The sequence below is a fragment of the Notolepis coatsorum genome (genome assembly GCF_963971535.1).
Source record: "Notolepis coatsorum genome assembly, chromosome: 2".
NCBI classification, from domain to species: domain Eukaryota; kingdom Metazoa; phylum Chordata; class Actinopteri; order Aulopiformes; family Paralepididae; genus Notolepis; species Notolepis coatsorum.
Genome location: NC_140166.1, coordinates 130,526,036 through 130,550,221, shown reverse-complemented (window position 1 = coordinate 130,550,221; position 24,186 = coordinate 130,526,036). Strand labels below are relative to the sequence as shown.

General features: G+C 46.6%; 1 protein-coding gene across 1 annotated transcript; it reads right to left on the bottom strand.

The window, feature by feature from the left end:
• Positions 1-16,218: 16,218 nt before the first annotated feature.
• clec3ba (C-type lectin domain family 3, member Ba) lies at positions 16,219-22,501 on the bottom strand. Its single transcript, XM_084307607.1, has 3 exons — positions 22,265-22,501; positions 22,010-22,108; positions 16,219-17,812 (listed from the first exon to the last, which is right to left on the bottom strand). Exons 1-3 carry the CDS (start codon positions 22,359-22,361, stop codon positions 17,412-17,414), a joined length of 597 nt encoding a protein of 198 aa, XP_084163733.1. The 5' UTR covers positions 22,362-22,501; the 3' UTR covers positions 16,219-17,411.
• Between the last annotated feature and the right edge of the window lie 1,685 nt (positions 22,502-24,186).

The window sequence follows — 24,186 nt, the reverse complement described above, 5'->3', positions numbered from 1 at the left end:
ACGCAGCCAGAGGTGAGAGCACGGCCTCGCCAGCGGCTGCGGCGAGGCCCCCGGCCAGCGGCCATGTTTCCCCCGCCTGAGATACCCTGGACACAAGGAAAACAGGTGATCACAAGGCCGACAGCCTTGGCGGCCGAGGGATCGGCTACATTAGATGAGCACGCCCTAAAAAAACGTCGCCATCTAGCTGTGTCTAGCACGCTCTCCGGTTACTCCCCCCCGCTACACTACGGGACACAGGGCTCTGATTTGTTCCCTTTGGCTGCGGGCCGCGTTCTTCCAGTGAAGCGCAAGCGGACCCACATTTCGCTTCTCATGGAGACAGGGGCTGACACCCAGTTGCTAGCTAGGCCTGAGTCTGTCTATGAGAATGCTGTGCTGTCAAGCGGCTCCCACACCACACGTCCTGCGTCTGTGTTTGGTGAGCCTGGTGTTGTGTCTGTCGACAAAGCAGGGTTCCCTGTATCTAAAACATTTGGTCAGATGGGGTCGCAGATGAGGTCGCAGCGTGGGTTCCCCCAGCCCCGCCCTCGCCAGGCCGGGTATCACGTTAGTGCCTCCCCCGACCGGAAGACCGGCGGTGGTCAGTCAGGCATGCGTGATTTGGGTGGTAGTAATATCACTACAGGGCTACGGTGTGTAGGGACTCACCCTATCGGGCAGCGTGGGGACCACACACCTTGCATGTCCAGCTGCAAAGCAGGCTGTCCTCAGCAGTCTATGCCGGGAAGATGCTCAGTGGGGGAGCCTATGTCACCAGGGGTGATGGCCGCTCTCCCCGTATCAGGCCGGCCCTTTCTGTCGGGGTCCCCCCTTGGGTGAGATTGCCTCGTTGGTAGAGTCAGGGTGCGATATCCCGGCTCTGCGAGACATAGACCTGAAGGATGCGTATTTTCACATCCTGATCTTCCCTCCTCACAGGAAATTCCTATGCTTCCTGTTTCAGGGCATAGCGTACGAGTACCAGAGGCTGCCGTTCGGCTACTCTCTGGCTCCTCGCACATTCACCAAGTGCGTGGAGACCGCGCTGGGCCCTCTGCGTCGTCAGGGGATACACATTTTATTCTACCTCGATGACATTCTGGTCCTCAGCCGGTCAGAGGAGATCGCCAGGTCTCATACCAGGCTGGTGGTGGAATTCCTCACCAGTCTCGGTTTTGCTGTGAACTGGAAGAAGAGTACTCCTCTTCCCAGTCAACAGGTGGAGTACTTGGGCTTGGTTCTAAGCTCAAGGCCCATGAGGGCAACCCTCTCAGAGCGGCGGCGGGAGGATATCCTCGGCGCGCTCAGGAGGTTCCGTCCTGGCAGGCCGGTTACGGCGCTATCCGTGATGCGCCTGCTCGGTATGATGGCATCTGCTCACTCTGTGGTCCCTCTTGGCCTCCTCTTCATGAGGAGGATACAGAGGTGGTTTTCCAGTATGAAAATAGACCTGGTGAGAGACAAGTGGAAGCGGCTGAATGTTCCCATGTCAGTACTGGGGGATCTCAGCCACTGGGGGGGGCCTGGGGCCCTCACCAGTGAGGTCCCCATGGGCAGCAGGCTATCACACGTCACGGTCTTCACCGACGCCTCCCTCACAGGATGGGGGGGGACGTGTCGGACCGACACAGTAGGGGGCAGCTGGCCGGACCATGTTGCCCGGTCTGCACTACATATCAATGTGTTGGAATTGAAGGCAGTCCTTCTGGTCCTCAAGCAGCTCGGCCACCTTGTGGTGGGCAAGCATGTTTTGATCAGGACGGACAACACGACGACAGCGTCGTATATCAACAGACAGGGAGGAGTACGCTCCCCCCGTCTGCACCGGGCGGCGGTCAAGCTCTGGCTATGGGCGTCTCTCAATCTGCGCAGCCTGTGGGCTCTCCACATCCCTGGCAGGGAGAATGTGGGTGCAGATGTGATGTCGCGGGGCGGTCCTCACCCCGACGAGTGGGGACTACGTCCAGACATAGTCAGACAGGTCTGGGACCGATTCGGGGAGGCCACAGTGGAGCAGACAGTCCCAGCAGTGCCCCTTGTGGTTCTCGGTCAGTCGGAGGGACAACCCCTCTCTGGGGGTGGATGCCTTCTCGATGTATCCATGGCCGCCCGGGATTCTGTATGCGTTCCGCCCCATACACCTGATAGCTCAGCTGTTGGAGCGGGTACGTCGGGAGCGCAGGACTTTGATCCTGATCGCGCCGGACCGGGGCACGGCTGTGTGGTTCCCGGCCCTGATTCAGCTCTTGGTGGCCCCGCCGTGGCCTGTTCCGTGGTCACCGCGGGCCCTCTCTCAGGCATGCGGAACTCTGTTTCTGCCTCCTGTTCTGGGGCAGCCATTGATGGAAAGGGTGAATCTGGAGGGGATGTGTCTTAACCTACTGTGGTTAACACCATCCGGAACACGCGCGCTCCGTCCACTACCGCGGTTTACGCTGGGAAGTGGCGTATGTTTCAGGAGTGGTGTGAGGTTGGGGGCCTGGACCCAGTGTCTTGCCCCCTGGTGTTACGATAGCAGGTAAGTGGGAGTTCCAATGGTCGAGGAAAGAGACGGAGAAGTGTTTGCTCTTCAAAACAAAGGTATTCTCTTTATTAAGAGAACAAGTCGTAGCGGGCCTCAGTGGAGGACATCTGTGCTGCGGCCTCCTGGTCCTCCCTGAGTCCTTTTGTTAGGTTTTACCTCATGGACATGACTGGGGGTTCTGTCTCCCAGGCAGTCCTGAGGTCCGGGACCTCTCCTGCATCCCGCCATCAGGTGGGCTAGCGGGAGTGTGTGGGTGTCGACCGCGGGGTGCTGTGTCACACGTGGTCCCGCTTGCGCTGTGCGTTCGGGGGTGCCTGGGTCCCCCTTTTTCGCACTTTGGTTGTAGTTGACTGCCTCCCCCCCTTCGTTAGGACGGGCGGGTGGGCGGGACTCCCCTCCTCCCTGGCAGGGGCTTACGGGCCCTCAGGGGGTGCATTTGACGTGGCCACGTGCCCTTTATCTCAGTAGGCAGAGCGAGACGTGATTGGCCAGTATGGTATATAACGTAAGGTTATCCTATAACCCTAGTTATATTAATACTGGCTGAGCGTCTCGCTCTTCAGCGCCCTGAGGTCCCTTGGATGTTTTTCCGCGTATGGAATTCGAACTTGGAAGGGTGAGGCCTGACCACTTCCGGCGTAATATAGAGTCACGCATGGGAGTGGCGTGGTCACGTGCAAGTGGGTGCATTTGATTTTGTTTCCCAGAGTACAGTAGGTACTGGAGATAATGTAATATCTCAGTAGGCAGAGCGAGACGCTCAGCCAGTATTAATATAACTAGGGTTATAGGATAACCTTACGTTACCTAACTAACCATAACCTTAATTTAACTTAATATCTTATCCATAATCGTTAAACATTCAAATGAATCATCATCATAGTAAGGCTGTGTTTGTATCAAGGTGGGATGGTGGCTTAGTCTAGTGGCGAGAGCACTCACCCACAACCACAATCATCATTGGTTTGACTCCCAGTCACGCTGTTTGATTTGGACTTTCGCCAAATGTATTACTAATACACACGCTGGTTACATAATAGAATAGACAGATCATATCTTCTTGGACACACATACACAAGTACATGGAAGAAATACTCCACATACAAATACCATTCAAATTAGAAGTCATGTACATGGGGAACATTTATTTTGATATAAGGATATAGGGATAATGATGACAAGTTTATCTTATTTTTGTATCCACTTTATCTCCTTATTTTTCTATTTTTCTCCCATCCCAATTTCGTATCGCCAATTCTTTTTCCCTTCAATTCTCCCCTCCCCTATCTTGAACGTTGCTAGACTATGCCTCCCACTGGTCGGCTGTAGTGAGGATAGAAGCCTTGCATCACGTGTCCCCTCCGGTACACGAGGAGGCAGTGTTGGGGAAAATGTGTATATGAGGTGAACTAGTTTAATATGGGTCAACTAAGCAGTGCTGAAAGACGGTCTGGCTGACGTTCTTAAAACAACTTGGACAGATGGACATTTCAGTACGGCACGTTGTGTGCTTGTAATCTCGTACATCATATCGCTTTCATATCTTGTTCTTTTCTCTCTTTCATACATACACATATACACGCACACATCTCATCTCTATCTCTTTCATACACACACAAACCTCACTAATCTGAACTCTCTCTTTCACACACACACATATGCTCTTTCACATTCACACACACACACACACTCATTTTCACATTCACACACACACATATACTCTTTCACACTCACACACACACACTCATTTTCTCTTTCACTAATCTTGACTCCAGACTCCAGCTTTGTCTCAGGACGATAAACCTTTAGACTTATCTTCTGTTTTTATTCTCTCTTCTATGTTAAATCTATGTGTCATCTTAATGTACGTCATGTCATATCTGATATAATATGTTACGTCATCATATCTGTCATGTCGGGGCAGGGCTGGGAAGGTATTATCTGGGGGAACGGGGGGTTGGGGAGTCAGAGTGTTTTCCTTCAACTGTGGTGACCGTCTACTGAGCCATAGCTTTTGCTGTTAAAACTTCTTTTCCTAAATAAATTACCTACTTGTTAAAATTGGAAATATCGTCTCCTGCTGTGTTAAACAACCATCAGCCACAACATTTGGTGACCCTTGACCTGTAGACCGCCCTGCCGGGCCCCTCACACGGCCAGCTCCGGACCTCTCCCGTAGAAATTCTGGCGGTGTCGACAAACAATAACACAGGTGAGCATTTTTGCTTTTTATTAGAATGTCTGTAAGAGATTCTGCGGGAGGAAAAAGTTGAGCTGGCTGTGTGACGAGGTCTGGATGGACGGCTAAAACGAACACGAGTGGTGAGGTGTTGACACTAGGGCGAATCCTCTTTTAACAGGCTATAAGTGCGCCACTAATCAATTTTAATTGCATGTTTTCGACCTATCTGGTTAAACTTTTCTCTCTGGTCAAATTTTTCTCTGACCCTTTACAAACACTCTCGCACCATTTATCCCCCCCCCCCCCCCCCCCATCATTGTTGTCACTTGCGTATGGCAGATCAGTCAGCATGGATTGTCTGTAAACTTTAAATACATGGCAGTTTGGTCTGTTAGAACAGACTGTGATCTTATATCTATGCATTGTTGAGACGGGCTATTTAGAAGCAGTTTGCGATCGTTAGTACATATCTTAAACTACCGGTGTACATTGTTACAAATACAGTAGACTGAGCCAATTTGGGCTATGTTATAAGAGATGCAATGTGATCTTGAAATAAACATCGTGGCTATCCTCTCTCCTCTGTTTGTCTGAAAAGACAAAACCTGGATTGACCGCACCACGACCACGGCAAAGTCGAACTTCAAGACGACAAAAGGTAATCTGTTCTTAAAAGAACAGGGTTGGAAAAGAGCAAGCCCCTGCTCTCCCCCCAAAGAAATATACATTGCTTAAAAAGTTAGCTATTATACACCCCAATAGGACGCACCAGGTTGGGAAAAAAGTAAACTGTTTGGATCAGAGATCAGTGTGTGACTGTGTGTGTGTGTGTGTGTGACTGTGTGTGTGTGTGTGTGTGTGTATGTGTGTATGTCGGTGTGTGTGTGTGTGTGTCTGTGTGTGTGTGTGTGTGTGTGTGTGTGTGTGTGTGTGACTGTGTGTGTGTGTGTGTGACTGTGTGTGTGTGTGTGTGTGTGTGTGACTGTGTGTGTGTGCGTGTGTGTGACTGTGTGTGTGTGTGTGTGTGTGTGTGTGTATGTGTGTATGTCGGTGTGTGTGTGTGTGTTTTCTACCACCAGGGGTCAGCAAACCCAAGAGAGAAAGAGATGTGATGAGTTTGTATGCTACACCTTGGCTTACCAACAGGGGTCAGCAAACCCAGGAGAGAGAGAGAGAGAGAGAGAGAGAGAGAGAGAGAGAGAGAGAGAGAGAGAGAGAGAGAGAGAGAGAGAGAGAGAGAGAGAGAGAGAGAGAGAGAGAGAGATAGGATGACACGAAACCAGGACAGGAGAAAGGAAACATTACAGGAACCCTGACTTTCGCCCCTACATTCGTGGGAAGTGTGACAAGCACAGGCCAGTTTCCCCTGCTAATAAAGGGGAACGATATCTTTCACATGCCATGGTCACCTCTAGACATCGATGGTTTAATAGTAAGACTACCGGACCTTTCAGAAGGAGCCTCCAGGTGGATCACGCAGTTTGAGGAAAATACGTCATCTTTTCTGCTAGCAGTGGGTGACGTCAAATCCCTGTTGACGCGTTTGCTAGGAGTTGGTGCCTGCCGGGACATCATGGGTGATACATCGATGCGAGTGGCATGCGACACGCAGGCCCATGATGGAGACATATTCAACGCGCATAGAGCGGCGTTGTGGTACAAACTCAGGAATCAATATCCATCACGTATTAATCCGGCAAAACTGGCAGGCAACCCCATAATGGAGACGGAAGGGCCTGGCGCCTATGTGAACAAAGTACTGAAGGAGTGGAGAGGTGAGCTAGGACACAACCCAGAAATTGACCCGTTGCAGAGAGCGATGTTTAGAGAAAGTGTGATGAGAGGGCTTCCAGAGGTGGTTAAGAATAGACTGGAAGACGTGGTGGGGTTAATGGACATGACTTATCCTTTGTTCTGTGCACATGTAACACATAGTGTGGAGAAGCAAAGGGCTCAGGAGCAGAAAGTCAGGGATCAGGATAGAAATGACGCAAGGAAGTTAACTCAGCAACAACTGCAGCCCCAAAGGAGGCTGCAGGCAGTAATGGTGTCATCTGCTACCTCTCCACCCATGCAGGACCAGGGACCCCCGCCTGCACCTCAGGTAGTGAGAAGCTATGGCTATAGTTCACAGAACCAGGCGTCCAGGCGGCAGGCAGGGAATGGGCAATCAGGCCCACGGTTTACACAGGGACCGGGGAACGAACAACAGTTTCCCCGTTTCCACTGTTGGAACTGCGGCATGCAGGGACACAGGGAAATGAGATGTAGGCAACCATACCGTCCCGGCTCGGAGTATGGAAGACCCGTGCGCCAGGGGGAGTCACAAGGGCCCCACGACCAGGGGGAGACAGGAGGGCCCCGAAACCAGGGGGGTAATCACTAGGGGTGCCCAGAGAATGCGACGGGGGGAAATCAAATGATTGTGGTTTCCAAGGGAGCTGAGCAAGAACCTATTCTGCAGGTCCTAGTGGAGGGCAAATTAACAGAGATGATGGCAGACACTGGAGCAGGTTTTTCCTGCATAAAGCAAAAATACGCTGCTCACTTACCCCAGTCTGGACAGTATGTTCGGACGGTCGGATTCTCGGGAAAAACACAATTAATACCCACATCAGATCCAATCTCTATGACGTATAACAACAAGACCATAACAATACCTGTATTAATTTCGGACAGCACCCCGCGCAATCTCTTGGGACGAGATGCAATGTGTAAACTAGGCTGTAAAATCCTATGTACGCCTGAGGGGATTCAAATTGAACAAGACGTGTACCAAATGATGCTACAAGGGACGGGGGAGAAAGAGGCCACTGTGTTCTGGCTGGGCAACATAGATGCAGAGCTGCAAAGGGTCTGTGACCCCTGGGAGCCATTTCTGAAAACCCAACTGCCTCAGTCTAGACAAACAAACATGGAGGCACATTGCACACTACAATATTTGACGAATAGTGACCTAGTTAGGAACAAGGCATGGTTGCAGGGACAGCCCGAGCAGGTGCAGATTAACTCATCTACGATAATTGTAGGGAGACAGGGCGCGGCGTTGAGGGTTAACACGAGTAAGTATCTACGGGAACAACATAGACTAAGAGACGCCGCCCCACACATCACTCTGAGAATAAATCCTGGTTACGAATCCGAACATCTAGGTTCAATGATACAGGAATCCGAGACTCAAAGGTGGGTCTCCACGGAATCTCCGCTAATTTGGAACAGCGCAGATGGGAGTTTCATAAAAATAATGATTTCCTTTTCAGTTTTGGCAAAACCGCAAGTAATCAGATTACCAGGAGACCCTTGCGTTATTCCAGAGGCGGATGCTTTGCTGGAACAGGACATGTTGGCGCGCACCCCGGAACGGTTGTGGTCAAAACACGACACAGATGTGGGTCTAATATTGTCGGCACAGCCAGTGAAGGTCAGGTTAAAGAAGGGTTGTAGACCACCCTTTATCAGACAGTATACAATGAAGCCAGAGTCGGAGGAAGCTATATCACATCAGATTGAGGGACTGTTAAAGGGGGGAGTGCTCGTCCCTTTCAAATCCAGATGTAATACACCTATCCACCCAGTGCTAAAGGCGGACAGGGCTAGGTACAGACTGGTACACGATTTGAGGGCGGTGAACGACGTGGTGTCTGGACCAGAGGCGGAAGTCGCTAATCCACACACCCTCCTGACAAACATCCCGAGTAGCTCGCAGTACTATACGGTCATTGATCTCACGCAGGCATTCTTCAGTGTTCCATTGGAAAAAGAGTCTCAGTATCTGTTTGCTTTTACCCACAGGGGGAAACAATACTCTTACACCCGGTTGCCACAAGGGTTCGCGCACTCGCCGCATTACTTCTCGAAGGCGCTCAAGGAAGACTTGCAAGGAGTGTGCGACACACTACTCAGCACGGTTTTACTGTATGCAGATGACATTCTAATCTGCTCGGATACACGTCAGCAGTGCCATGAGGACTCCATCAAAGTTTTGAGTGGATTGGCCGTGGGAGGCCACAAGGCATCCCGTTCAAAACTGCAGTACTGCCAGCCAAAAGTTGAGTACTTGTCTCGCGTCATTCAAAAGGGCATAAAAAACATCTCACCCACGCAACTCGAAGCTGTATCCAAGGCACCTAGGCCATTGACGGTCCGACAGATGATGACGTTTTTAGGGATGACTGGGTACAGCTCTGAGTGGGTGGAGGACTATACGATAGCGACAGCGCCGTTGAGGATGATGATAAAAGAGGCGGGTACAGACAAGCTTCGCGCTCCCTTGACATGGACCGAGGAGGGGGAGGACGCGTTCATAAACATTAAGCGTCTGTTGTTACAGGCCCCTGCCCTGGCGCTGCCGGATTATGAGAAGTGTTTCCACCTATTCGTCTCACATAGAGCGCAGCATGCGACAGCTGTCCTGACTCAAACACAGGGGGTGAGTGGGAAAAAACAACCGATAGCATATTACTCTAGAGCTCTTTCGCCGGTAGAGCAGGGTCTGCCACCTTGTTATCAGGCCCTGGCCGCAGCACATTTGATGTATGAGAAGGCAACGGCCGTGACAATGGGATATGACATTTGCATTTGGACACATCACAAATTGGCAAACTTGATTGAAAGAGGCAAATTTGTTCTGACCAGCCAACGGCAACAGGCTTACATGAGGCTCCTGCAGTACTCGGACGTTACGATAAAAACAACCGGCGGATCTGGTACCACTCCCGAGCGAGGGTCAACCGCATGAGTGCGAGGTGGAGGTACAGGCTTTCGTGAAACTCCGTCCTGATTTGGGAGTCGACCCACTCGCGATAGCAGAACTCTCACTTTTTGTGGATGGGTCCTGCTATCGGGAGGGGGAAAATTTAAGGTCAGGATACGCCGTCGTACAGTGCAAACCTAACGGAGAAACACTAACAAGAAAGGCCGGACAATGCATGCAACCATGTTCGGCCCAGCTTGCAGAACTAATAGCACTAACAGAAGCATGCATAATAGCTAAAGATCGCACGGTTACCATCTTTACAGACTCTGCTTATGCGCATGGCGTATGCCACCTATTCGCGGCCATTTGGAAGGCAAGAGGCTTTAAGAAATCGGACGGCTCACCGATCCTTCACCACAAGCAGGTTGTGGCGCTTATTCAGGCTGTAAAGTTGCCCAAAAGCATTGCTATCGTAAAGTGCCAGGCACACAGAAAAGACCTGTCTTTTGTGACGACGGGAAACAACGCGGCAGACGAGGCCGCGAAGGCGGCGGCTGCGGTGCCGTCCACGGCTGTTCTGATGTTTGCGGCCGAACTGACGACTGAGGTAACTGAGGATAATTTGAGTGATCTTCAGGACTCAGCCACGCAGGCCGAGAAACAGTCGTGGACGGAGAGGGGGGCTGTAAGGGGGGCAGATGGTCTGTGGAGGAGTCATAACGGTTTGATAGTCGCCTCCATCGATCTTCTGTCCTTGGTGATACCTGAGGCTCATGGTGTTGATCACTGTGGAAGAGCAGAGACCCTGAAACGAATCACGAAAATGGGATTTTGGTCCCCAAAGCTTCAGGCACAAATTGACGTTACACTAGCCAGGTAACATGCTTACAGGGCAATGTGCGCAAAGGAGTACCGACAGTGGCGGCTTACACACCCCTCCCTGAGGGACCATTCAGACATCTGATTATGGACTACACAGATATGATAACGCCAGTGCAGGGCAAACGATACCTCCTGGTAGTAGAAGACTGCTTTAGTCGCTGGATTGAGGCCATTCCATCTAAACACAAGAACGCGGACACAGTGATCAAGTTCCTGTGTCGCGAGGTCATTCCGAGATTTGGAATTCCCACGATATTACAAAGCGATAATGGCCGCGAGTTCATCGACAAGGTGGTTAAAGGGCTGATGCAGAAATTAAGTATAAAACAGCGCCTTTCCTGTGTCTATAGTCCCGGGTCGCAGGGAAAGGTGGAAAGGGCCAATCTGGTCATTAAAAACAAACTGTTGAAAATCTGTATGCAAACTAAGCTTAACTGGATTGATGCTTTGCCACTTGCTCTGATGGCTATTAGAAGCAGCGTAAACCGCCAAACACAGCTAACACCGCATGAAATGCTTACAGGCCGCAGCATGCCAGCACCGCCATTTAGACACCTGGCTAGGGGCCCGGCATTAGATATTTTTGAGCAAGATCTGAAAAAATATCTTCAGCAAGTGACTAAAATACATGAAGCTGTGTTTCGACAGGAGCAGAGAAAGGAGAAAAAGGGGGTGAAGGAGGCGGAGAAGGAAGCCACCAAACCGAGGCTGATCCCTGGGGATCTGGTCTTCGTAAAGGTCCACAAGAGAAAGTGGTCATCACCCCGGAGAGAGGGCCCATACGAGGTGATCCGATCGACTGGAACGGCAGTCCAAGTCAAAGGATCAACGACCTGGTTCCACTTCAATCACTGCATAAAGGCCAGCGGCGATCTCTTGGGGGATACAATCGATCGCAGTTATGCAGAACCCGACATGGAGGGCCCGAGACGGCAACTGGAAGGTGCAGTGCCTGCTGATGCTCCCGCAGATGTTGGCAGCAGTGTGCGGACGGTCGGCCGGGCGCAACGACGTCATTGAGAACCGTCACGGTCGACCCGTCCTTGAGGATGACGGGTTTGAGTGGGTAGGAGTCCCACGGGGTCCCGCTCAGGCTCAAGTACCGGCAGGCTTTCATGACCAGGCTCAGAATCAGGCGCCCCCTCTGCCCCCCATCGAGGAAGGGGGGGAGAAGATAAGACTACAACCAAAAGGGGTGTTTCCCGGAGGACCGCAAGGGCATGTTTTTGATTTTGACCATTCCCCCGTTACAGGCGGGGATACTTACCATTATACTAACGAGGATCGGGTTGTGGGGGTAGATAGGAGGGTTGAGCCTGTCCCGAACCAGGCACAGGGGACAGGGGTGAGGGGAAAAAGGGAGGTCAAGGACGCTGAGTCGGAAGAGGTGGGGGGACAGGATATGTTCCAGAGGACAGCCGAAACGTTGAGGGACTCAGTGGGCTCACTCTGGGCCAGGTTGAGGGGTTTGCTTCCTTCCGGGGAACAAGATGGGGGCGACTATGACTATGACGAGGAAGACCCGGAGGCTGACCCGATGTATAGGGCGGCTTTAGGGAATGAGTGGTTTAAGTGGGTCCAGTACACGAGCGCGCAGAATCAGATAGAGGATTGTTATGTCTGCTCCAAGGCACGTCCGGATAGGCTGCTGGTGAAGGGCACGAAGTTCAGTTGGGCTCAGTGTGACAGGGACGCAGAGGCATGGGAGGGGCCCCATAATAGTCGCCCTTGGTGCGAGGCAGAGTGTTTGGGGTTTCTCGGCTCTAGTCGTTTTAAGGCGGCAGGAAACGTCACGGATTTCAAGGATGTCACTATGCGGGAACGTTGTAGGAAATTGGATGTACGTGTGCAGGGGGTAGCGACGGGGTTGCCAATACCCAGAGGTGTCAAACTATGGCTGACCAAGGATTTCGAGTGCTTGCAAAAGGAGGGGACCCGGGACGTAGGGGAGGTGGCAGAGGGGCGGTGCACTACTATTTGGAGCATCACGACTAACTGCACAAAAGAAGGAAAGTGTGGACACGGGGTCGTGTTAAAGGGAGTGGATACCAACCCACGGCCTGTAGCTTGCCCTTTTCATGTCCAGGATATGGCACTGGCGGACCAATACTGGCTCTGCGGCGGTAGGAGGTTGAGGAATACACTTCCTTTAGATTGGTCAGGTAGATGTGCCCGGGTTCAGGCGATCATGCCAATGGTGGTCCTACCATTATCAGTGACGGAAGGACCTTCTGAGTCTCCTATCTCTCGAACGAAGCGTAGCTACAAGGCAGACCCAAGGGTGTATCTGGACAGCATAGGACAGCCAAGGGGCATTCCAGCCGAGTTCATGGCTAAGAATGAGATTGCGGCAGGGTTTGAGTCTATTCTGCCATGGATATCGGTCAATAAGAACACCGGGTGGATCAACTATTTGTTTTACAATCAGCAGCGGTATCTCAACTACACCGAGGAGGCGTTGGATGCAATGGGGGACCAGATGCACGCGACCAGTACGGTGGCGTGGCAGAATAGACAGGCTCTGAACTGGTTAATGGCGGAGAAGGGTGGAGTCTGTTCCATGTTTGGACAGTACTGCTGCACATTCATTCCGACGAATGTGGGGCCAGGGGGAAAGTTCTCCGAGGCCATGGCTAAGCTGAAGGATTTGAGGGAGGAGTTGAGGGGGAATTCTGGCCGGAATGAAGAATGGTGGGGGAGTGGGGTGTTGGAAAGATTGGGACAGTGGGGAAGCATAGTGATGCAGACGGGGATATCCATTGGGGTGGCAGGGTTGATATTGGTTCTCCTTTTCTGTTGTGGTATGCCTCTCTTGGGTAGGCTGGTAACTTCACACGTAACGAGCCGAATGCTGATGGTGGGACAGGAAGAGATTGAGCCACAAATCGGGCCATGCCCTCAGCTTTATGCTGCCTTAGAGGGAGACGAGGGGATAGAGGATTAGGGGTATGGTGAGGTAGGGACATTTTCTTTTTGTTGGTTCAGTTTTGTTTGTTTTATTCCTTTAACTAGGCGTATGGTGAGGAAGGGACATTTTCTTTCTGTTTGGTTCAGTTTTGTTTGTTTTATCCATTTTACTTCAAAAAAAAAAAAAAAAAAAAAAAGGAAAAAAAAAAAAGGGAAAAAAACATGTAAAGGTTTTTTGAAGACATTTTGTATTGGTTCTTTCCTTTAAGAGTGACGGGGGATGGTCTGAGTGATGGTTTATTTTTTTTATTATTTTTGTTTATTTTACTCATGGTCCTGGTCAAACCGGAATGGGAAGGGGCATCGGTATGGAATGGTACGGAGTGTCGGTTCTGAGCCTGAGGAAGCATTGAGAAGAAGTGTTCTGGGGATCGGTTCTGGGGACTGAAGGGACAAAGGGGGGGGCTAACGCAGTGGGCAAGATGGGCACCTCCCGTCGAAGATGGGGGGACACGTGGTGAGGTCGGTACCAGCGCCTCCCGTCCAGGCATGGGGACATGCTTCTACGGGGACTGGAGGTGTGGCGTGGTGGTTGCTGTATTGGCAAAATGTGACTTTTGGCAATATGGTGAGGAGACTATGGCGTGGGCATGGAAGGGGGGCTGAGCGATGGACACTAGGACTCAATGTTATGGAAGAGACAATGTCATTTTTTTTTGGGGGAGGGATGTTCTATGTTTAGTTCTGACGGTCAACTTCTCCTTTCCCTGATGAGAGTCGCGGTTTCCGGCCGGAACTGTGGCTCATTTGGTAAGCGGTGGAGGTTGGGGGATTTGTCTGTCAGGTTAGGATTATAAGTTGGGGTGTTTTTTTTTTGATGTTTTATTATTACTCTTGTTTTGAGCGGTTTTGTGTTTATTGTGAGAACGGTAGTCAGCCTTTGTTGGTCCGTTAGGGGTCCAGTGAATGAAGTAAGCGTTCTTGTTTAGTTAGACATTTAAAATGTATTAGGTTTCTCGTTTAGTTAGACGTTCACATTTTCTTGGTTATATGATTTGGGTGGGACTAGGGATAGCCCCAAATGGGGGAATGTTGGGGAAAATGTGTATATGAGGTGAACTAGTTTAATATGGGTCAACTAAGCAGTGCTGAAAGACGGTCTGGCTGACGTTCTTAAAACAACTTGGACAGATGGACATTTCAGTACGGCACGTTGTGTGCTTGTAATCTCGTACATCATATCGCTTTCATATCTTGTTCTTTTCTCTCTTTCATACATACACATATACACGCACACATCTCATCTCTATCTCTTTCATACACACACAAACCTCACTAATCTGAACTCTCTCTTTCACACACACACATATACTCTTTCACATTCACACACACACACACTCATTTTCACATTCACACACACACATATACTCTTTCACACTCACACACACACACTCATTTTCTCTTTCACTAATCTTGACTCCAGACTCCAGCTTTGTCTCAGGACGATAAACCTTTAGACTTATCTTCTGTTTTTATTCTCTCTTCTATGTTAAATCTATGTGTCATCTTAATGTACGTCATGTCATATCTGATATAATATGTTACGTCATCATATCTGTCATGTCGGGGCAGGGCTGGGAAGGTATTATCTGGGGGAACGGGGGGTTGGGGAGTCAGAGTGTTTTCCTTCAACTGTGGTGACCGTCTACTGAGCCATAGCTTTTGCTGTTAAAACTTCTTTTCCTAAATAAATTACCTACTTGTTAAAATTGGAAATATCGTCTCCTGCTGTGTTAAACAACCATCAGCCACAACAGCAGCCTGTCGCATCTTTTCACCAGACAGCGCGGACTCTCAGTGGCAAGGAGTAACGCGTGGGAGGCTCACGCTGCCCCTGATACTTCCTGACTCTGCTGTACAGACGTCACCAAACCGACCTGTAGGAGTCGCTGTCCACAACTTCCAATCCCCACCCATCGACTTTCCACCTGCTACCTCTGCCAATTTAGATAGTATGACGACTGGCCCAAGCCGCAGGCAATGCTGACTCCGGGAGTCGAGACCGCAGCCTCTTGCATTGGCGATGAGCGCAATCTCCGCTACGCCACCCAGACGCTGATGACAAGTATATCTTAAGGGTGGCCAGAAAGGCTCTCACAAGGAAGTGGATGAGTCAGGTGGTGCAGACAGAAGGAGAACGGTTGGACATGATCCAGGAGATCTATGTGATGGAACTATGTGATGGAACTATGTGATGGAAAGACTGATGTAGGAACTGAGACAGAAGGAGAGGTTTGAAGAGAGATCTATGTGATGGAAAGACTGACGTAGGAACTGAGACGACAGAGGGAGAGGTTTGAGGAGAGGAGATCTATGTGATGGAGAGACTGACGTAGGAACTGAGACGACAGAGGGAGAGGTTTGAGGAGAGGAGATCTATGTGATGGAGAGACTGACGTAGGAACTGAGACGACAGAGGGAGAGGTTTGAGGAGAGGAGATCTATGTGATGGAGAGACTGACGTAGGAACTGAGACAGAAGAAGGAGAGGTTTGAGGAAAAGTGGAGATGACGGAAATGAGTGAGGCCCATGAGGCCAGAATTTGTGTGACTGTGTGAAATATAATATAAATATAATATAAAATATAACCGATAGGGCATACAGACCCTCATCTGCACCTTTGTTTACACTGTTTATTTTTCTCATATTTCTATATTCAGATCTAATTTATTGCCTATATTTACATCTTCTTATCTGAAATACGGAGAGAGAGAAAAATGTGAAATGCCCCTTTTTATTTCGTGTTACTTTCATTTATTTAGTTTTTTTTATTTAAAATTTTATTTATTTATCTATATTTATTTATTCGTTTCAGACTAAAAGAGTTGTTTCTTTTCATCTGTTTTGTATTGAAGAATTGGAAAATAAAAATACAAAAGAAAGTAGACAGACAAATTCATATTGCAAGCAGCATAACTTGTATACACAGACAACAGTCACAAAGAGAGACATATAAAAAGTAAACAAATGATGATCGCTACTCAGTAGGGGAAAAAAAAAGCTTTTATTGAGCTGATCGACAGAGGCTTCAAAACGTCAGGCTAGATAGAACATTGTTAGAAAATAAACAAATAAAGACAAGACATTCAATGTTTTTCTCAAAATCCAACCACAGATTAGTACTACATAAATGATGTTTTAGACGTGTCTACGATCATGACATGGCATGACTCCATGTAGAATATTATGTACCCAATAACAAAACCAATCAATGAAAATCAATAACATAACATAAGTGCTCTATATTTCAGATTTTTTGGAAGCAGCATTCATTATTCATATTATCTGTGAGGAATAATAATAATAATATAACCTCCTGGGGAAAATAACATTTGTTTGTGATTTCCTACCAATTTAGGGTTAATATTTTACAGCATGTCTGTCCACTGTAGTGGACACCAAGACCATCTTTGTGTAAAAAGATGACCACACTTAAGGTAAAAAATGGCTGTAGAATATTAAATAAATAATAATTTCTTTAACAAATATGAAAACAATTATATTTGATCTATATCTATTATATTAATTTAGTTATTTGGCTAACATAAATTATTCATTCTTCTTTTGCATTTTCTATTTGAACAGTGATACTCCTGGAAGCCTTTTCTCTGTTTGGTCATGCACAAAGTACAAAGTCCTCATCTCTCATCATCTGACAACTCCAAATCTCCCTCAATTATTTGGTAAAGAATGCAACAATGTTGGTCATTAAGTACATACAGATGGTCTTGGTGTCCATTATAATGGTCTTGGTGTCCATTATAATTGACATTCATAAAAGGGCTATTACTAAAAACTAAAATAATTTAACTGCGTTCAGAATGAAATAATATCATTCCTAACATTAATAAACAAGAATATATATGATATACAACAATAATAAACAGTATTTGACCTATTATCCTCTTTCCATAAAACGAGCTGTTTCCTATTCCTGCCATTTTGGATGAAAAAAAAAGAGGAACTTCCCAGCATGCCACCCTATCATGCAATACACCAACATAAAGCCCTGGATGTCCTCTGTATAGGACAGCAGGAATTGGTAGAGTAGATCAAAAGACTAAAGGGAGATACATGTGAACAAAATGTCAACTGTAGAGGACACAATTCAATGGGCTGGGTCTCAGGAGGATAAGGACGTAATGATGAAAAATAGCGATTATGTTGCCCCCCCCCCCTTAAACAATGTTGAACTCACAGACAGAGGCCTTTTCAGCCCGGCAGCTCTCGTCAAACCATTTCCCATTGGCTGTAGTGGACATGACGGCACAGTTCTGGCCACGCCCCCCGTCGGGCTGCAGGGTGATGTCAGTCTCCCAGTTCTTGAAGCGCGCGCCGCCCCCCGATTGGTCCACCCACAGCCCGTCGGTCACCATGTCGTTGATGCCCAGCCAGATGTGCTCCTCCGGGCCGATGCTCTGGCCCACGTAGGCGTAGAGCTGGTCGTTCTCGCTCCCCGTGAGAGGGGTGCTCAGGGTGCCCCCTTTGGCGATGCAGTCGTCGCTGGCCACGTGGTAGGTCTTCTTCACCGGGTCCGCCAGGAAACACTTGCCGACGATCTTGGTGCCTCTCAGGCACACTAGAGGGGAAGGTATTGAACGAGGAGTCATTGGGCGATGTTGTCTTCCGACTATAGGTTTAGTTTGTAATTACTTAGCACACGGCTACAGTAATTGGAATTGGTGGAATTGGTTTTCAATACAGGTTTAATTAAAAGAGCTTGTTTCAATTCATTACACATAACAGCAGTGCAAGTGCAAAAGAAGACAGACAGGACAGTACGAAAACACTGCACTGTTATGCTGTCCCTTCCACCTCTCCATCATTAATAATGATAATAATAATAATACATTAGATTTGTATATGTATATTTATATATATACTGTATGAACTTTGAACTATGTTGAACTGATCCGCCATCTTCAATCTTTCAAAATGTTCAGTTGCTATTGCATGCACTTATCTGTGTTTCTAAACTTTCATTACACGTATCTACATGCTTACCAACTGTTTCGCCTGTTTTATTGCAACACTACTATCACGACATCTAAGAAGGGAGATCCCCCCCTTGAACGGCCCTTCTAAGGTTTCTCTCCTCCACATTTTTTCCTATTGCTAGGTTTTAGTGAGTTTTTCCTTACCTTCGCGTGGGGTATGTCTGGGAGTGTTGCATTTATTTATTTTAAAATGTTTGGACTTCATGGTGTTTTTGTTTTGTTCTTGATTTATTGTGATGTTTCTTCTTGACTTTAGAGAAGACGTGTCCGGCCCATGGGGACATTAACGTGTGTTGTCGGGCCTTACAAATACATTTTATTTTATTTGTCTATACTCAATTTATACCTCCCTATTGCTTTCACAGTCTACAACTGCCCTACACTGTAATCATAATAATCATAACTAACCCAGTTTAATCACCTGTACATTGTATATTACTATTGCACTGTACTGTTACATCTGCACTCTGGTTGGGTGCCAAACTTATTTTTGTTGTACTGTAGTTCTGCTGTATAATGACAATGCATAATAATAATAATAATAATAATAATAATAATAATAATAATAATAATAATAATAATAATAATAATAATAATAATAATAATAATAATAATAATACATTTGATCTATATAGCTCTTTTCACAGTGCTCAAAGATGTGTCACAGTGCCCTGTAGTCCTGTCCCCCTCCTCTTTATGGTTGTCATGTTTACCATGTCGGACCCCTCTCCGTCCCTCCCCATCAGGGACGTGCACAGGACTTTAGAGGGGCAGGTGCTCAAAGGCTGAAAAGGGCACTATACGTGTGTGTATATATTATCCGAGCACGCATAGCGCGCAAGCGCGATTTTTAAGGGCCCTTTTCGGGCGGGGGGCCCCCTTTTTATGCTTTTTGGGGGGTTTTGGTGATCAAATATTGAATATTGAACTATAATAATCAGTGCAGGAGCTCACTTATCCTTGAAAGACACTTTTATCACTGACTTAAAGGTGTCATGCAGTGCTATTCCTAGCACTATTTGGGCAACTTTACACACTTCCTGTGAGTCTATGTAACACATGTGTAATTTTTATTCCAAAAATAATCATTGTTTTATATTTCTAATCTTGTACTCAAAACCAGCATTTTTCAGCCTCATGAAATCAGGCTATTATTGGCTTGGCTCCACCAACACTTTGAGTGACAGCCACCCACCAAATAGCTCCGCCCATCTCCCCGTCATTCCATCCAGGTAGAGGTCTGAGGTCTTAGGTTTCAGGTTTTTATTTCGACACGCAAAAACATATACCGATTTTACTAACTAATACAACATGGATGTACATTATGTTTGGGATCCAGAGAGCGACCCACAGTTTGATCCCGAAGAAGAAGAAGAAGGCGATTTGCTACAGCGAGGCTTACATTACATCGTTTCCGATTGGTAAGTTGATTAATTGCACTATTAGTTACTTACTGTTATATAATAGTTGTGTACTTCTGTCGCGCGCGCCCCGTCGAAAACACACACTCACTAACGTTAGATTGTACTGACACTAACCCCCAAACAACAGCGATCGAGGCTTACGTTACATCGTTTCCGATTGGTAAGTTGATTAATTGCACTATTAGTTACTTACTGTTATATAATAGTTGTGTACTTCTGTCGCGCGCGGCCCGTCGAAAACATTGGCGACCAGTCTTGCGCCGATTTATAGGCCAGAGGACAGAGGTTTGTTTACAAACCGATGTACTTTCTAAGAGCTATATATATAATTTATAGTATTGCTATCTGTCCATTCTCATTGTCACTTGAGTGCATAAACCGTGCCTTCATAATGGCTTAAAGAAAATAAAAATCCATCGGTTGGTTGTCATTTTATAGCGTCGTGAATATATGGTTTATCGCACTTTTCGTCTCGTCTTTTTTCCCGGGAGCTAGATAATAGGCTAAACGTTGGCGCCGTTATATCAAACGCCATTTCTGCTGTATATATACAAATGAAATAAAACAAACTGCGTAGCATCCGGACTATTACAGAGCATCTATGGATGAAATGGGGGCGGCGGGGAACGCCGATTAGTATTATTGATTAGCAATACAGTGTGCGTTCAGGTAGCCAATGTCAGTGATCGATCACGTTAGGTTTTAAAACAATGTCCAATCCAGCTGTAATTTGGGGGAATAGTATCCTACCGTCAGGCCATGTGATCGCCGGCAGCATTTCGTCATTAGTCATCGGAAAATCGGTAGCTCTACAACCAGGAACATTACATCTGCGGGGTTTGCTGCTCATCGTGAAATTGAGGCGAGTGACGGCAATTTCTGTTTCCAGGTTGTATCGGCTCCAGGTACCAAGAATGGAGGCGGGCATTAGGTAAAACCACACAGCCAATCACATCACCTTGCGCTATAAACAGCGCCCGGTGACGTTGCCCAGCTCGTCAAATCAACATGACCTGATTTACTAGAGGCAAACAGGGGATGGGCTGTAGCTGAGGAATTCGTCAATATAGTATTTAGGCCCAAAAACACATTGATACGAACTCCTATTACTATAATACAATGCTAGAGACTGAAAAATGACATTTATAACGCATAGCCCCTTTAAAAGGCCCATACATCTCCATAAATGTTCAGGGGGGAGGGAATAAGTGCTTACCCTACAGACCCCAAGAAGTGCTGTATATTCTGTATTGTTTAATATAAATGCATTTTTTATTCCAATCCCGATTTGTATTTGAGATTCCCAAATCCCATCGGACTTGACTTCTTCATGTCCCTCAATGAGTGTAATACCAGCATTCAACTGTATGCGCCACAGCGGTTTCTATCATCATCATCATCATCATCATCATCATCATCACCACCCACGCTACAGTATGCATAAAATATATAGGTCCGTGGAGAGGCACGCTGAGGAGGCCGTGCAAACTGCAATGGAATATGGGGCATCTCTCTCTCTTTACCTAATATTTTGATTCTATCCTGACATTTTTCAGTTGGAAGGGCAGTCTATATGCGTAACGGTAAAAAAAAAAAAAAAAAAAAGGGGGCACTTTTTTGATGAGGCTCAAAAAGGCAGGTGCTCAAGCACCCCTTGGCCTCTATGTGTGCACGTGCCTGCTCTCCGTCCCTCACGCAGCACAGTGTTTGTGTAGTGCAGTACAAGTCATCGGTGGAATTACTGTCTATTGTGGGATTACTGCACAAATCTTAAAGGAGTATTCCACAAAAACTTACTTTTAGGTTGTGATTCTACACCATTTGACATTTCTCTAAAACAAATGGTAAGATAGTTTTCTCTTGTTTTAGGCTATGAGTGCTTAAAGGGAAGGAAATGCAATCCTATGATATCATCGGATTGACTGGGATAGTTGAAAGACATTTTATGACCAGTAATTTTCCGGTATACCTATATTAAACATCAACATGTGTTTGAATTTAAATATCATTTTAATGTTTAATATTGGTATGTTAACATATTCGTCCATAATATTTTCTTTTGACCATCTCAGGCAGTGCAACTTGATGATGTCAATGTGACTCAGACTTGTAAAATAACAGGAAAAAAAATCTTGACACATTTAGGTGGAAAATGTCTACTGTTGCAGAATTACAACCTGAAAGTAAATTTCAGTGGAATACCCCTTTAATAATTCCTTCTTTTTTTTGTCTTCTATTTTTAGAAGAATGAATCTTGACCCCTTACTAACTGGGAAAATACATACACAATGTGCTAATGCAGTTAAGCCACATGTCTTTGCTTGGTATACAGTATATTTGCTTGGTATACAGTACCTGTTTGTAAGGCTTGTTGCTCTTTCAATAAATTCAGCTCATGTACAATATCCTTAATCTGTGTCCTCAGCTCCTCTATGGCAGCGTTGTTTGCAGCATCTGTTGAAAGTTAAAAGTAACCACATGGAAACCATGATTCAACCAGAGAGAAGACAGCAAATGGTTATATTACTTAAGAGGGCTTTCAGACCTTTTCCACAAAGTTCTAACAATCATTTCTCGTCTATAAAGTGCATCTAAAAACGTGCATCCTACCTTTCTTACCACCCCGTTTCTTTGGGGGGTTCTGCTGGGAGGTAGAGTGTGCCAGCAGGAGAACACACAGAGTTAAACACAACCGTCTGGTCTCCATAATCCTCAGAGAAGCACTTTTCCTGCCAGGTATTAAATCCACGGGAGGAATATTGTTTTGATGTACAACACCACACAAACGCTCGGCGTTGCTGAGAGTGTTGCCTGCGGCTGGATAGTGGATACACACACAGACTTGTGTTTTACACGTCAGGAAGGGCAGCACAGCCTTTGTTGAATCATGAGGAAATGTTTTTTTTTTCTCCCCGTCATTCGGAAAGAACAAATGTTTTACAGATGTTTCTTTCTTTTGAAATGTCAACGAGAGATGGATGGCGTGCAGGATTGCAACGTTATCGAGGCAAGCGTGACTCGAGTTCCACATGTTCCCCGGGGTCAGCGCCGCCGGTGTATGTTAGGATTGTTATCATCTTAATATTTAAATTACTGTGCTGAAGTCTGGGGAAACAATTATAAGTCTACACTACAACCACTTTTTATACTCCAAAAAAGGGCCATAAGGATAGTTCACATTGCAGGTTATCGTGATCACACTAACATATTGTTTCTGGAGTCAAAGACATTGAAGTTAAATGATCTTGTGGAATTTAAAACGGCACAATTAATGTATAAAGCAAAAAGTCATGCACTTCCAAGAAACATTCAAGAATTGTTCTTTGATAGGGAGGGGGGTTATAATCTGAGGGGAGAACACAATTTAAAGGTGCTAAACGTACGCACTACCATGAGAAAACACTGCATCTCAATATGTGGAGTGAAACTGTGGAACAGTCTTAATGTGGTGTTAAAGCAATGTCCAAACATGAGACAATTCAAACTGATGTATAAGGAAATTATGTTCACAAGGTACAGGGATGAAGAAGGGACTTGATATTCACAGGTGTTTACATTTTTATTTTGTTTCTATTTTATTTTATTTTATACATAGTTTTTGTTTTTTTGTTTTGCATATATATATATATATTTTTTTTTTTTCTTTTCTTTTCTTTTCTTTTTTATGTTTAAAATAGTACACTCATTTGAGTAGTGGAAAAGGGGTAGGATTAAATAAGTGTATACTTCTTCCTACTCCTTTTCGAACATGCAGATTGAGTTGTTTTTCTTTTTTGTTATTGTTTGTTGTATTCATTGCATGTTCGAAATAAAGACTTCAAATCAAATCTTCTAATAGGCAGACGTCTTGTGTATTTAGCCTGTGTTCTCCCACCCGAGCGTGACACCATTCAGCGTCTCCCTGAACTGTGTTCAATTAGATTGACACCATCGTGCCAAACAGTGACTCTTAACAGAGCAACTCTCTCACTAAATGTACTTTCTTACGCATTCGTGTTGTGTACAATTCAGTGAATCCACAGATGACTCACTGATTTAATCGTTAAGTGTGTTCCTGGCTGCTCCTCGGCCCGCTGTGTTGGTGTTGTTGGCGGCCGGCTGCTGGAGCAGGCCAGAGGTTGGATATGGTTTGAGATTTCTCCCAGACTCTGCATCTGGTTCCTCTGAGAAAGCTGGACATGGTGTGGCGCGGGACACGTGGGAGGGCTTTACATGACAAACGCATCGTGTTGTGAGGCCGGAGCGCTTTGTTTTTGTTTGTTTTATCTTCTAGAAGGAGGTCTTTATTTGGATGAGATGCTCAGAGCTCAAAATAATCTGCTTCTGTTTCAAACCCAGCTTTGATGGGAGTTTTGATGTAGGAACGATGTGGTACTAGTGGCCTTATTGACCCTGCTGGTTTCACCACCGAATGAACATTGAATTTGAATTAACATTTTATATTTAGTCATTTAGCTGACGCTTTTATCCAAAGCGATTTACAGATTGTAAACAACAAGTCAACAGGAAGGGTACAACTCTGGCAGCTAAGG